General features: G+C 34.2%; 1 protein-coding gene across 7 annotated transcripts in view; it reads left to right on the top strand.

Moving 5' to 3' along the window:
* Nucleotides 1-15,582, top strand: part of PACRG (parkin coregulated) — a 246,540-nt gene that overhangs the window by 95,675 nt on the left and 135,283 nt on the right. For all 7 annotated transcript variants that reach the window (XM_053972978.1, XM_053972977.1, XM_053972981.1 and 4 more), the window contains one exon: nt 13,167-13,338. In XM_053972978.1, the coding sequence (XP_053828953.1) occupies nt 13,167-13,338 (172 nt within the window). The remainder of the gene's footprint in view (nt 1-13,166; nt 13,339-15,582) is intronic.

Raw genomic sequence — 15,582 nt, 5'->3', positions numbered from 1 at the left:
TGCATTAGTAGGGTCACCCCAAACTCTGCAGCCATATTAACCAACAAAAAAATACATAGGAATTTAGACCTGAGAACCTGACTACTAATTGGGCATAAAACCATATCAACCATAAATCAACTATGAGTACTGACATGGCAAAGTAGTCCAATAGAGGACTTAGACACAAAACAGTGCAAAGCAAACCAAATACAGTGGCTTTTTTTACCTGCATTAATTTCCCTTCTGCCCCTGTTATGCAGTTATATTTCATATGACCTGCAAACCAATTATTTTTTAAACTTGTAATCTTTCCTTTGTATTTGACAATGGTTTTAGTCCATTTAACTTTTATATTCAACTTATTGACATCAGGTATTTATATATGCTATTTAGCTGTGAATTAATATAGCTATGGCCAACAGAGCATTGGGAAAAAACCCCACACATATAGACATAATTTCTCAAGGTTTTCGTCCATAATTTGTTGCCATTTATTCTCTTGGCCAATGTCAAAACAGAACAGCATTCCTTCTGAATTTAGAAACTCTCTTAAACATAAAACTCTCAGATATATCAATCAAAAATCATCTTATGAAGTAAACTCATAAAGATACATACCTAGGACACATATCGATACTGTAACTGAGAGACACATACAACATGATGTGTTGACCATATGAGTGTGGTTTTTATAAGGACAATTTGCAAATCCAATGACCTGATCTTGTTTCATCTAGTGAAAAACTATTATAAAAATCTGTTCATTTAAAATGCAGACTGCAACACACAGAAAGGCACAGTTCATCTTTCGCTGATAAATTGTATAGAAAAGACAAAAAACTGGGCAATGATCCTGTGAAATGTGCTCTGACTTACTGTGCTGTGTGATACTGTATTTTGTATAATGTAATTCATGAGCCTTGCAGAGATATTAAAGCATTGTGCTAGCAACCATTTTGCCATTATTTATTTTACTTTATTTAACTGATAGTTATTTTATAAAAGTTCAGTTTACTTTCCACAAATTTGTCTTTGGTTAACACTTTTTTATTACCTTTGAAGAAAATAAAAAATCAGCCAAAACTATCATTGCCATATTCTGCAGTTGTTATTTATCTGAGTTTCTGTGGTAGTTTGTCCTTGCCCATAATTTTCAGAAGAATTTCATCTAGCCTGAATAAAAGTTCTTGAGTCAGTATTCTGGATGGTTAAAATTTATAACATTGCTGTGGCAAGTGAGTACCGTACTAAATAATCTTAGTAAACATGATACTCTTTTTCTTTAGTGGGGAGAAGTCTAATTTTGAGCTAAAGCCACAAAATTTAGCTGATTTTTAATGGCTTCTGTTTTTGAAAGGAGTTGATTGGAACATTTTTAAGTTTGCTATGCAAATTCCAAATATTTTTATTATTTATATATATTCAGAATATTATTGTCTTCAATTCATGTGTATTAGTGGTAGGATTTTATATTGGCAAACACTGTCACAATATGTGTAGTATGTTCACATATTAATTACATGTATTTTAGAAGGAGTATTTTGCAAGTTTCTGTGAAGACTGTAGATATGCCTGCAAAGTAGATCTACAAAATGTAAGAAGGATTCTAGGATCTTGGGAAAATTATTTGAAATGGTTTCTTTGTTTTTTCCAGAATTAAAGACTACTTTTAAAATAGAAAAATACACTAGTACAATGCTTTAATTTTTCCTTCTTAAATTTATCTAGACTCTCAGTAATATACCCTCTGTAAATAAATTAAAAACCTCTAAAACTAAACATTTTCAGCATTACATGACACATGAATTTTCAAGGTAAATTTAGCATTGAAACAAAATAAATACATAAAATATATTATACCAAAGAGAAAAAGACCCATGCTCTGATATTTAAAGCAGGGTTGCTAGTCATGGTTCTAATTAAAAAATAATCCTTTACCAACTTGTTCTGTTGCTAAGTCAGAAAACATATTTTACTAGAAGAAATTTCACCCGAACTTAGGCAAATGATCATTGGATTTACCCACACTAGAGAAGCTTTTTAATTTTTTAAAGAACAATTTTATCTGTTTCTTTTCTAACCCAATGAAATAAAGCCTTTGAGTGTTGTAGTACATTTTAATGTTTTCCATTTTACCAAAACTACTCCATTCTTCGAGGGACTTTCTCTGTCTTGATAAAATGAAAACAGTTTGGAAAAAACTTTCTTTGAGAGAGCTAATAAATGCTTAATAAAGAAATCAGAACTACATCAGGAAGGAGTTCTAAATTCAATGTCTAAAGTAATTCGGGCCACTTAAGTGCTGTATTTGTATACCTAAGTAGATTTTTTATGGATATTGAGAATTTGAGAATGATCTTTTGAATTACCTGATCACTATGAGTGTTCTCAGTTTATCATAACACTAACATTGTACCCAATGTGTGAAGAAAACTTCTGTATGGGCTGGCATGGCAGTGTGCACAGAAATCCAAATTTCTATAACTTGATAAATTATCACAGATAACTGAATATGCCACAAAGAAGTAAATGAGTAATTACAATATTTAAGTTTCTGTTGAATTTGTTCACAGCATATTATTTTTTAAAAATCAGCAAAGATCATGTGGATGTATTGACTGAAAGTCATCTGAAGACTTCTTTCCAACTGTTAAATGCCATTTTCTATTACACTGTCAATGTAAAAGTTATGTTCAGGTGTCTCGTTTCACAGACACTCGTGTCAGATGCCACAAGCCACTCTAATTTCCTCCCAAACTGTTTTTTTTTTTTTTTTTTCTTTCTGAAAGTAATACAGTCTAATCAACTCAACTTCCTTATTAGTCTTAGTCTTGATTGAAGTTTTCCTCATATACACTTTGATATATTTAATATAATATTAAAAAGTTATGCTGTAGGTATGCAGTTTGTGGTAACTGGGGAGTGAGGCTGCAGCCGAGCCTATCCCTAATAGGCTACAGCTGTGAAAAGCAGGTGAACAGTGGTTGAAGGTAATGAGACACAGAGTGCCCAGGTGCACTGACCAATCATGAAAGGGAACAGAAGGCACACAGGTGCAATGCATGAACCATGAGGGGTATCAAAGGTTGGGCTAAAGAACAAGAAGGGCAGATGCTTGCAGCTCTCTGAAGTGAGATGATGTTACTCTATCTTGGCAGCCATCTGAAGCCTTCTAATGTGGTACGGTGTTAATCTGTATGGATTGAAGCTTTCTGAAATTATATGATGATACTCTGTCTATTGCAGGTGTCTCAACTGTGATGTATGCTGCATCATTATGCAAGGCAACTTTCTATTGAATTATTTTTTCAAATGTATTTCTGCTCTTCATTCCATCTCAGTTTGTGTAGGAATGCCAGCATCCACATGTATCCTAGAAAGCTAACAGGGTTGTTCATATCACAGTATGGCCTTGAGTATTGACACAGCACTGTTTAAGTATCCAGCTAGCACAGCCCCTGCTATGATTCTGTCTAGTGCTTATTTGCCTAGATAATGCTCATCTGTGATTCAGGATCAGCACCTACTAAGACTATTTACACTATATAATTTCAAGTCAACTACCCTGTCTTGTACAAAGAATTTAGCTGTACAGAAATTATCTCTTCCATACTACTGAGCATCAGGCTCAGAGAATGACTCACACCCTGTTTTGGTTTTACGCATAGATACAGTTCATGCAAACATCTGTTAGTCATGCTGTTGCTTATGAGTTCTGAAAATTATGTGCTAGTCTTGAATTTTGACTTCCTTGAAATAACATGGATTTTCATAGCGGGAGGATTTTAACTTTTCTATGGTAACACAGACGGGTAGTGCCAGAATCTGACCTTGACATTTTCACTAATATCCTACCTACTTTGTTTCCTTGTTTGCTCTTAAAATAAAACACCTTCACAGTGTTTGGTGTCAGCCAGCAGATGGTGCATTATTCCCTTCCATTTCTGGGTTCTGTCACTATCTGGAATTTGTTCACTTAGTATTTGATTCACCTGTGTGCAATTTACCTTTGGGGACCTTTCAGTGTTGCTAGTACACTGTCTCAGCTATTTCATTCCAGCAGGTTATGACTGAAAATATGAAGTAACTTCAGAGCCATTACTCAGGTCTCTTGGAAGCCATGGGACAAAGGCTTTCTGGTGTTCGGCCTCATCTCCTCAAGACAGTTATCTGCTCCAAAACTGCTCTTTGTCAAGTACACTTGGAGGAAGTGAGAACATTTTGGTTTTCCTCTGTACTAGTCCTGAGGTTAATGAAGAAGGACATAGTGTAGTTCTGCTTTCTCCACCTTGTTTCAGGAAGATTTGACTGCATGACTTCTTTGTTGGTAAGATGCAAGATTCCTGGCTTAGATACAGCATTCATGGCAATTCTCCCACTGTGTTATAGTATCTTTCTGGATGGTTATATGGAAATGTTCAGACACTGTTCTTTCTTGGGGATGAGTGTCATTTTCGTACATGAGATAAATGTCGAGAGTCAGGAGCTACTAGGAACTGTATCATAAAATGCTCTTAGTATAGAAAAATTACTTTTCTAATTTGATTTAGTCATTTCTGTTATTTTTTGTGTGTGAAAATACAAATGATGTTTAATGTTATGTTTATAAGTTTCCACAATTTCCAACACCATGAAACTGCCAGGTTTTCATTACATTTATATGTCAAACTTGACAAAAATTGGATGGATGTGCGGCTCTCCGTTGTTTCTCCTGGCTCTGGGCAGCTCCGGCGCCTTTTGGCACCGCCTCCCTCTGGAGCTTGGGCTCGCCATTTGCTCCCATTGCCACTGCCATGGCACGCCGGCCGGGACTTGTCGCTTTCTGTTGCCCACGCGAGGGACGTTGGTAAAGAGGGAAGGAATGACCAAATCACCCACGAGGGAAGCGGGAAGGTTTTAATGGCCATGGAGAGCTGCAGTAGAACTGCGACCTGCGCTTCCAGCACCCGCGTGGGGGAAATGGCGACCAGGACCGGGGAGATGCAGGGTTTTATCAGGGGCGAGGGGAGCAGGAGTGCCCCCCCGCCCAATGGGGCAAGCACCATGGTGATGACATGGACCACAGCGCCCAACGGGGACGTGACAGGGCGGACACGGGGCTCCGGGGCGAGTGGGATCGCGGGAACAGAGTGACGGACACAGAATTCTCAGGAGTGGGCAGGAAGTGGTTACAGGAGTGATGGGGGGAAGCTCCAATGGCAGGCAGCCTGGAGCGAACCACCACGGGGAGGGGGAAACACAGAGGGTGCGGGGGTGCACGGGGGTACACAGAACTCGGCTAGCTAACACAGATCAGAACCCCTAATCTGAACCCAAACCCGGGAAGCAACATGGATGGACAATTCTAGTTGTGCATTATATTGTAGAAGGTTTTGTGGTATTTTTTGCTATAGTTTAATTATTAAAACAAAATAAATCTTCAGAGTTATATTTAACTTTTCCCACATACACTTTTTTATATATGTTTTTATCCCAATGCTCTTCTTTATCTCTAGCTTTTGTGCTTTGTGTTATTTTTATTAAACCCAAATAATTTCAAATTATTTTGAACAGCTATGCATGAAAAAAATGGCAAATAGAAAGGAAAAGAATATCAAAAAATAAACCAAATAATTTGGCCACTAGTTTTACTAATGGGATACAATCAGTTGACACTCTTCTGGTTTACCTTCACAATTCTTTAAAAATAACATGAGGTGTTAGGTTACATTCTATTAAAATAATATCAAACCTTCTTTGAGCAAAAGAATATTTATTCTAAAAAAGACAATTTTATATTAAATCTTTATTAGTGTACTGCTGTGTATGTGTTTTGTGGGGATGAGCAAACTGGTTCATTCTTCTGGCGATGTTTAAAATTAACTTCATAGTGCATGAAGTAAACAAATGAAGATCAGTATATCTTTCTCAGAAGGTAGTGGTAGAGTCTTGCAGCCCGGTCTGTATAGTCCTTCTGCCTTCAAACAGGAGGCTATACCTAGCCTCCTCCCCTTGCCTGGGACAGTCTTAGTGTCTTTTCTTTCCCTGTCAGAGAAGAGTTATCCACTGGTGTCTGACAAAGTGTCTGCAAAATTGAACTTTTTTCTTTGCAATGATAATCATCTGTGTTCTGTAGTAAAGGACAAGAGCTTGTCCTCTGCTTCTTGCTGGTACCTAAGTGAATCTGTTCTTAGACATTGCAGCTGTGGGTGGAACTTAATCTACCACCAGGCTACAGACCTCAATAGAGTTGCTAATTCCATTTCCACTCTCAGTGTAGGTGTATATAATACATGTTATGTCATATGGCTTTAAAATATGCACTTGATCTTTATATATCATGTAATGCTCATATTAGGCAATTGCAAACATGAGAGGTGAACAAAACACAGAGAAATTATTCTTTTTTAATCTAAAGTTTTACATTACTGTGCTTGTGAAACTCTGAAAACATAATAATAAATCACATAAAGAAAAAGGAGAACAACTCAGTTTCTGAAAATGTGTCAGCAAGCCTTTGAAGAGCAAGAAGGATGTAAGTAGATAAGCATACATTCTGAAGCTGCAGAAATACTTTTGTCTGCTACTGAGGTTATCTTGTGGTCCATTGTTTGCTTCACACAAACAATTCTCAGGTATGTTCCACATTTGTCAGAGTCATGTTTACAGAGCCCCTTTCTCAGGGTGCTTAATTTTCTATTTATAATGCTTCCCATCAATTAAAAGGAGTCCTTGAAGTGTAGTCTACAAGTATTTGCTGTATGAAAAGAATAGTATATTTTACATGCATTTTTAGAAATCAGTTGACTCGGAAAATCTAATGTGATCAGAATCCAAATAAATAAGAACAAGTTAGCACTTAATTTCCTTTTCTGTTTGATATGTTCGTATATATCAGTTTTTCCCTGTAATTTCCAGTTATGAATCAATGAGAATAAATTATATATATTTTATATTAGGGCAAATTGTTGATAATGACAAGTGAGGTCTCATGACTGCCTTGTGTAGTAGCCTTAATGCTTTCCTATCTGTAATAGAAATCGCTAATGCATTTTAAATAATATTTAGCCTTTTTCATAGCTGCAACATATTGGTAGCTCATAATGATTAATTAGTTGGTTCAACTCTATTTCCTGTCACACTGATGAACTCCTATACTGTAGCAGAAGTCCTTGCTGTTAAAATCACTTCAATATAGCATATCCTACTTTAAGGCCTATTATAATAAACCCAAGGGTTTATTGTTGTCCTGTTTTTTCCAGGGTGATACACTGATCCTCCTCTATATTTCACAAGACTTTCCTGCTCTGTATTATGAGTGAGGTGTATATATTAAAAATTTAAATCCCAGCAGTGCAATTAAAAAGATTTATGAAAATGTAGGATTAAAATCCCCCTCCTCACAGAAATGTGCTAGATTATTTTCTGGATGGCCTGGCTCACAGACTTAGATATTCACATTACTTTAATAAAAATTATTTCTGAAGTTACTTATATAGGAAGAGATTTCAGGCTGCATTTTTTATTCTTTCTCTCTAGCTGGAGACGACTTTACACAAATTTGTATCCTCCTTCTTCTTGCCTCCATTTCTGAGCCAGTCATTGATCATCTAGTTATTAGGGAATAATATGACCTTAATGTTGACTATTAATTTTCCTCACCTCAATAACCCCAGTAAGATTACATTGGCACTTCAGCTGTGGCAACTGAAAAAAAAGTTTTGGTGTCATGATGGTTTCAGCTGGAGTAGAATTAATTAACTTCACAGTGGCTGGTATGGAGCTGTATTTTGGATTTATGCGAAACGGAGGGTTGAAAATATTGAGATGTTTCTGTTATTACTGAGCAGGGCTTAAACCGAGCCAAAGCCTTTTCTGCTTTTCTGTCATGCTGCTGAGGAAATTGGCAGTGCGTGGGGGGTTGGATGGGGACACAGCCAGGACAGATGATCCAAACTGACCAAAGGGATGTTCCAGACCATGTGACATCATGCTCACTAGATAAAAGTGGGGAGGGGCAGGCATTTGAAGTGATGGCATTTGTCTTCTTGAGTAACTGTTAGTTTTGTAATGTTACTCCTAATATGGAGGTAGTAGAAAATACAGTAAGTTCAATATTACTGTGTATTAACATTTCTGTGTTTTTAGGGTTTTATTTTTACATGTGGAGTTATTTCAAAGCTAAATTCAAATATCCAGCATAGTAAAACTATATGATATTTCTTATTGCTTCTCTTAATTTATCCATAAGAAGCAAATATTTTCTTTTGTTATTTAACTTCTTGTGGGAAGTTAAATATCTATAGATTATGTTAAAGAGACTCTAAATACATTTTGACTGAGTTAAATGGTCTCTATTTTGTCCCTTGCCATTATCTGTATCTCTTCAACTCTCATAATATTCCACTTGTTTTAAGATAAGTATTTTAGCATTTCATTGCAGAATGGGAAATACAGGCACACCTGTTTGGTGGGGTTTTTTTGGTGTTTTTTTTTTGTTTGTTTTGGTTTTTTTTGTTTTTTTTTTTGAAAAGACACAGGTAATTACTTAGACAAAGCATCTTTCAATAGAAAATCTTTGTAGTATGACCCTATTGGAAGGTGAAATACATCAGACTAAAAAGAATTTTTATTTGCTATGAAACTTCTAGGTATTAAATGCAACAGTGGAAGTGTGTGTTGAACCATAAGCAAAATTACCATATTGAAAAATCTATCTAGGCAAATCTAAGAAATACTAGTGAGCATTACTTGCTCCATAGTGAAGATTAAAGCTAATATGTGATTATGAATCAAATATATTAAAAGCAAGAAACCAAAAACTGTGAAATGCACAGGCTTCATCTTGACTATTTGTACAGGATATTGGAAGAAAAAAAAGAAAGGTTGAAAGAAATCTTGGAAGAAAAAGTGGAAAGGAAGTTAAAAACTGAGACTGCTCAAAAATGTTTTTCTTTTTTCATTAACCTAAAAAACAGACATTAAAGTAAATCTTAAGAGAAACTATTCTTACAATAGAATCCTTACAAAATCTTTACAAGCCTTACAAAATCTTTACAAGCCTTATAGAAACTTCTGTTTGTCTGTATCAACCCAACAATTCCAGAGTTTCTTTACTTAATTTTAATGCCTTAGACCAAGACATTGAGTACATACATAGTTAGATATAATGTTTCTGGGAGATCAGATGCAGTTTTTGGATAATCAGATCAAAGATATGGTATTATGTAAATGAGATGGAAAATTAAATTATGTGGCTTAAACACTACTTTATACAACTTGTGTTTGTCTTACAGTTTACTAGATTATTTTTAATAGAATTCTTTAAGGAAGACCAATGATACCATTATTGTCAAAGTTATTCTATACCTTAATTTCTCTCAAATAGTTTGTTTTCTTCATCTATCAGGCAGATTAGCCAAAAATCTTATTTTTCTATTGTCAATCTAGAATCTTTATCTGATTTTTCTTTGCCTCAGCAGACTTGCCACTCACTATGGGCTGCTTCATAGGAACAGATTCTCTCCTGGACAAATTGACTGTGATTCTACGATTAGTTTCCTCCCATCTTGTACATTAGTTTTATGTAAAAATAAAGAAGCACTTATTAACTGTGTATTGTTTTTCACCTAGGAAGCTTTTAGAACATATAAGGATCCTGAAAGTTTCATGAAATAGAAGATTTTACTCATTCTATGGTTGCTTTAGTTTTTTAATCGTATATTATACCTTATTTTTTATTAGTACATCTTTACTGAAAATTCCTAGACTACATCTGCAAAATCTACAAACCACTAGTACAGAAGTTCATGAGAATTATTGTGAGATTTCTTCTTAAAATCCATAGCTACAGTGTTATTGTCAGATGTGGACAAGTTTGCCAAGAATTTGAGCATTAATCAGCATTTTCTGTGGGTGGATATAAAACACAAAAGGATGTTGTAGGCAAAAACAGAAAAATCACATTTTTATCTGAACAGCTGTATAATAGCTGCTTTCAAAAGCTAAATAGTAAACACAGAATGAAAGAGTTTCACACCATCGAATATAAGACAAAATATTTCTGGCTTGCATATTGTGGGAGTTATTATAGACCAAAAAAAAGCTAAGTAGAAATTGCCTTAGAAATTTAGAAATCAAAATAATTTTCAGAGCCATGCTAGTTGCCAACCATTTAGGCATTTGGACCTAATTGAGGATATAAAAGATTATACACAAATATTTTATAATCTATGGCTTGTCATATGTCTATTTTGTAAAAGATTTCTCATAATAAATATTTTGTGCTATGTGTAAAATCGGAGTTGTTTTTAAATTCTGAAATCATATTTACCTTAAAGTTGATATATCATTCCTATGTATATAGTAATGTGCAACCATAATACAGTTGATAGATAAAGATAATATCTTTTATTTGCCAATTGTTATTGCTGAAAAACATTGACAAGATTTGGAATACAGAAGCTTTCTTCATATCTGAAACATAAAAAGCATATTTCAAACACAAAAAAATGGAAAAAAATTGCATGGAATATCAGAAATTCCAAATCTTTGAGAAGAAAGATAACTAGCAGTTACAGTTAGGGGAGCTATTAATGAAGACTGAGAGAAAATAACTGAGATGTGTGTTTGGAGTAAAATAGATGCAAATTCTGATTCAGTAGCCTAACATGGATGTGTATCAAAGATACTTTTCACTGGGGAAATACTTTTTAATTTTGAAAGAGTTGTCATATACCCATATAAGGAAGGCATTCTAAACCCCATCTCAATAAGAGAGTGGGGTAAGGTGTTTTGCCTTGTGAAACACCTCCCATTTAAAAACAAAAGAAGACGTATTACTAACTGTATCTCTCTCTTTAACATCTGAAGTTTTTGCCAGACACGAGTTGCTGTTACAGGTTTTGGTTTCCTGAAACCAAAACATTAAATACCAAAATATTATAGATTACAAATTACACATTAAAAAGAAATACTAAATAAAGTTTTATTGTCCTATTGACAGAAAACACAAAAAAATTTGCTTTTTCTTGGTCTTGCTTTTTTGTCAATGATTTTTTGACCTCCTGGTCCGTTATTACCCGATACAACTTTCTTGTGACTTTTGGAGAAGACTTCTTTTGTCATCTACTGTGTATTGCTAGTAGCATGCTGAAATAAGAATAGAAATATTCTATTCTCAATGAATACAAACCCCATCAATTTAGGAATTTGTGTCTTTTAATTCTTGTTATTTTATTTATTAATAATCATAATATTGAATTTCTTTATGTTACTTAATTATTTTGTTATTTTTGAAATTTATTATAAATTGACCATGGTATAGCCATAGAATTATATAATTGTAGAATCATTAAGATTGTAAAGGACCATGAAGTCCAACTTTTAACCCAGCACCATGTTCACCACTAAACCATGTCCTCAAGTGCCATACCCACATGTTTTGAACACGTCCATGGTTGGCAACTCCACCACTTCCTTGGAAAGTATGTTCCAGTGCTTTACAACCCTTTCTGTGAAGAATTTTTTCCTAATATCTAATCTAAGCCTTCCCTGGAGCAACTTGAGGCCATTTCCCTGGGTTCATACTAACTATAAAGACATCTGATAAAGGCATCTGATTTTTTTCCTGTTAAGCAAAAAGCCAATGAGAAAATAACAGCAAAGCAAACAATATATGATGTTGATGAAACAGGAAATGTGAGTTTCCTTTGTTCCTTCTCCTGCACAATCCACTATTGGGACTTGATTTCATTCACATCAGTGAATTGGTATTATATAATTGCACTTTTAATCTCCTATAAGAGATTAACAATCAGTGCATGGGAGGCTATGTTAGTATGTTATTGGCACTATGTCTGCCAATAGTGAGACACTCACAGCAAATGCATAATACTTACTTTCAAGTATCAGTTCCAGTTAATTTTGATTTACATGGCTTGATCTGTTTCAACATGAACAATTGAAGTCAGTAGCTAAGGTGTGCCAGACCAGGATTCAGATCTACTCAGTGTCAAGCAAGGAGAAAAATGAGCCATGTCCTCAAACAGAGAATGTCTATGTGCTGCTTCCTGACTGTGTGATTTACCCAAGAATTGTAAAGTTCAGTTCTTGGCTGAAGTTCTTTACTTCAGACTTCAACAGTTCAAGTGAGAATGCAATTTCTGTTCTGAAATCAATGGATGGGTTTTTTTCTTTTGCTTAACCTGACAAATTTTATCTAGGATATTTGGACCTTCAGTTTGGCCTATGTGACAAAGCTTGTTAGGTCTGAAGAATCTTACCTGGATACTACCAAATCTCACTGGAAAAATTGGGTAGCAGCTAAGCAGTGTTTTAAAGATAGAAGTGCATTCCTAAAGAAATGGATTGGTCTCCAAGTGATTTGGAGGATCATATTCTTTTCAGAGAAAATTCATTGCTGTTGAGTTACTTCTCAGCTGTATTCAGAGTGTTGACAAGCCATAAACAAACTTCTGATTCTCCCTGGCTAGCCTGAGTGTCTGTGGTAGAGTCCTAATGGGTAAAAGAAGGAAAAGGGGAGAAAATTAGAGTGCAAAATCCCTCCACAGCTTGTTAAGATTAGTATACTTTGTAATTTAGTATTGAAAGGAAATTCCCATTAAAAATAGGTACATAATTTCTCTAACTTTTCTTCACAGTAGAGAACCATGAAATTTCTTTATAATTCTGCTCTTGAAATTAATAGGAAATAAACTAGATCAATATTCAACAAATTAGGGAAATATGTATAAATATTGATGCTTGTGCTGTGCTGGATATTTGTTGCTCACAGGATTGTTTCTCTTATTGGTTGTTTTGAGTGTCCAAGTGAAAAGATAATAAATATAAATTTTTTTGGAAGAGGCAGAGTATTGTTTTAAAATGACTGGTTTGAATTCCTCTGGGTAACTTGCCAAGTAAAGTGTGTAAGCAAAAACATAAGAATCTGGTACTGACTTATCAAAAATGAAAATATATGGGAGTATATTATTTTTTATTCTCTTCTTTAGTTCTGTTATTTCTGTATTTTAATATCGTGTCATAAACTGTAGCTGCAATTCAATTTATACTGCAGTGATAAAAAATGACTTATTATTTACTAAGCATGCCTGTGTTGGTGGCATGAATTATCTGTTGGCCTGATCACATTGTATTAGTACTTAAAAATTGCATTTATCTGTTTATTTATTTTGTGTTTTCAGGTAGAGATAGAAAACCTGGACTATCATTACTTTCTCCCTTTGTTCTTTGATGGGCTTTGTGAAACGGAATTTCCATATGAGTTTTTTGCTCGCCAAGGAGTCCATGACCTGCTGGAGCATGGTGGAAACAAGATTCTTCCTGTTGTTCCTCAGCTCATTATCCCAATAAAAAGTAAGTGAACATGTAGGAGAAAAATCCATAAATTGTATTTATAGGATGTAAATTTTTGAAAAGTTGCTAATTAAGCTGTAAAATGGAAGCCTGAGTGTCACATGAAAATTATTACAAATGTGAGTAAATTTTAAGATGTTAGGCCAGAAAGCTTATGCCTTCAATCACCTGATATGTGCAGTACTTCAGAATAGACTCTCTGGTTACTGTTTTTCCTATTACAGGATTGCTCTTGGTCTTTGGAAATGTGGAGTGACATTACCTTTGCTGATTTTCTATATTTACAATGTAAATCCTCTACTGTACAGACCAGTTCATCCAAAATGACAGGAGAAATCAACAGATGGCATTTTTAAAATATTGCTTTTGAAGGTTTTATGTAGTCAAACAGGTTTTTTTGTAGAAAAAAATTGTAAAAAGCAATACATTATTTTAACACAAATGTAATACCACTAAACTTCAAGTGTATTACCACTAAAAGTTATTTTCTTGAGCCACCTAGTCTTTCAGATATATTGTTTTGTCCTTTCTTTAGGTCAGTACCTTGAAGAGATATTATTCTGAACCATCTAGTTTGTTATGGTGATTCTTAAATTGGCACATTACACTTATACAAATAGATGCTCATGTTTGTTAAACTTGGCTTCTTTTTTATGATTAATCATTAGTGGTATCACTGCTGTCCTTTTTCCTGTCCATGAGACAGTTCAGCTTTAAATACAATTTTGTAAAATGGGAAGTGAATGTAGTTTGGAGCCTGATAATAATGAAATAATAGTGTGAGAAGGGTCAGAATTGTGGCTTTTCATTTAATTTTTTCTCAATTTAAAAAGATTGATTATAGATGTCACTATCTCTATCTTATCGTAGTTTTGAAAATGTCAAAAGGAATATATAATATTCAAAATGTTTACTCTGTGACACTTGAAAAAGGTTATGAAAACAATGTTACCATTTTTTCACTCTAAACGGGAAACACATAAAGAGAGGAATGATATAATTTCTTTAGAACTGTATTTCCAACATCACCCAAATATATTTACAGTAGTATCATGTTTTTTGAAAGGTGAAATAATTTCTTCAGAAAAGACTGCAAGTTTATGACAGCATCTCCTCAGTTAGGATTTAAAAGTCTTTCTGAGACCAGAATCTAGCTTAGCTTTAATTACCTGTAAGCTTTAGCTGTTACAAGGCATTTAGAATTAGAAAGAGACTGCTAGGTACAGATATTTTTATGGGTTTGATATGTAGTCTTAAGTCATAATTTATGGTGCTGGAACACATTCAAGAATCTGCTAGCTAAATTTTGTTGTTGTTTCGTCTTTATTTTATTCTACAGTGCTTATGTTTTTATTTTTAAAATGCTTCTCTATCAGCTTTAATATGTGAAACATCTAAGTGTTATCAATGATAAAGGCTTCTTCCTAATTAAAGCCATATTAATAGTAAAAGATGACACCACCATCTCAAGGAGTCTGAAAATATGTACTTTGAAGGGTTTTTAAATTTGCTCTGACTGCATAATACAGCAGTGTAGTCGTAACTACACATTTCTGTGACCCAGCAGCATCCACAATAAACTCAACTATGTTTACACAGATTCCTGTCTCTAAAGTGTCCCACGGGGAGAGTTATTTCTGATTAACCAGTCTTCTTCTAGACCACTACCATATTTCTATTGTGAAAGAGTGAATCAATTGATTGTTAGACAAAGTAATATATATGATTGAGGGGGAAAGACTAAAAGAAAGATGGAAAAACAACTCTACAGATAAAATGCTTTTAAAAGCATTCTCTCTGCTTTTAAAAGTTTTCTCTCCTGCATGGTCATCAAAGGAATATGTTAGTAAAGACCTAAATGTTCTCTAAAAGCATTTAAATTAAATATTAGAATTCTGTATTATATTTTAATGATTTAAGGAGGAATTTGTCTTCCAGCCATCCTTGCTTAAAGATCACACATTTGAACACTATATCATTAAAAATGAAAATAATATTATTTAATCCATCTGTGGGTTATTTTAGGCCCAAATCCTTTCAATTTTTTTCTTGTTAAACAAGCAGTGACTTAAAAAAAGACAGACAATTGAAATTAACAGGCCTGGATTCTCTTCTAAAATACCTGAAATACAATTAAAATAATAAAGAAGAATGATCTTTAGTTGAAAAATATTTCCTTTTTTTTTTTTTTTTTTTTGTTAGTCACACTGGAAGGAACTTTTTTACTGGAACGAACTTATTTAC

The sequence above is a fragment of the Vidua macroura genome, chromosome 3 (genome assembly GCF_024509145.1).
Source record: "Vidua macroura isolate BioBank_ID:100142 chromosome 3, ASM2450914v1, whole genome shotgun sequence".
In the NCBI taxonomy this organism is placed as follows: domain Eukaryota; kingdom Metazoa; phylum Chordata; class Aves; order Passeriformes; family Viduidae; genus Vidua; species Vidua macroura.
The sequence above is the reverse complement of the archived record's forward strand: the minus strand, read 5'-3'. Positions and strand labels throughout refer to the sequence as shown.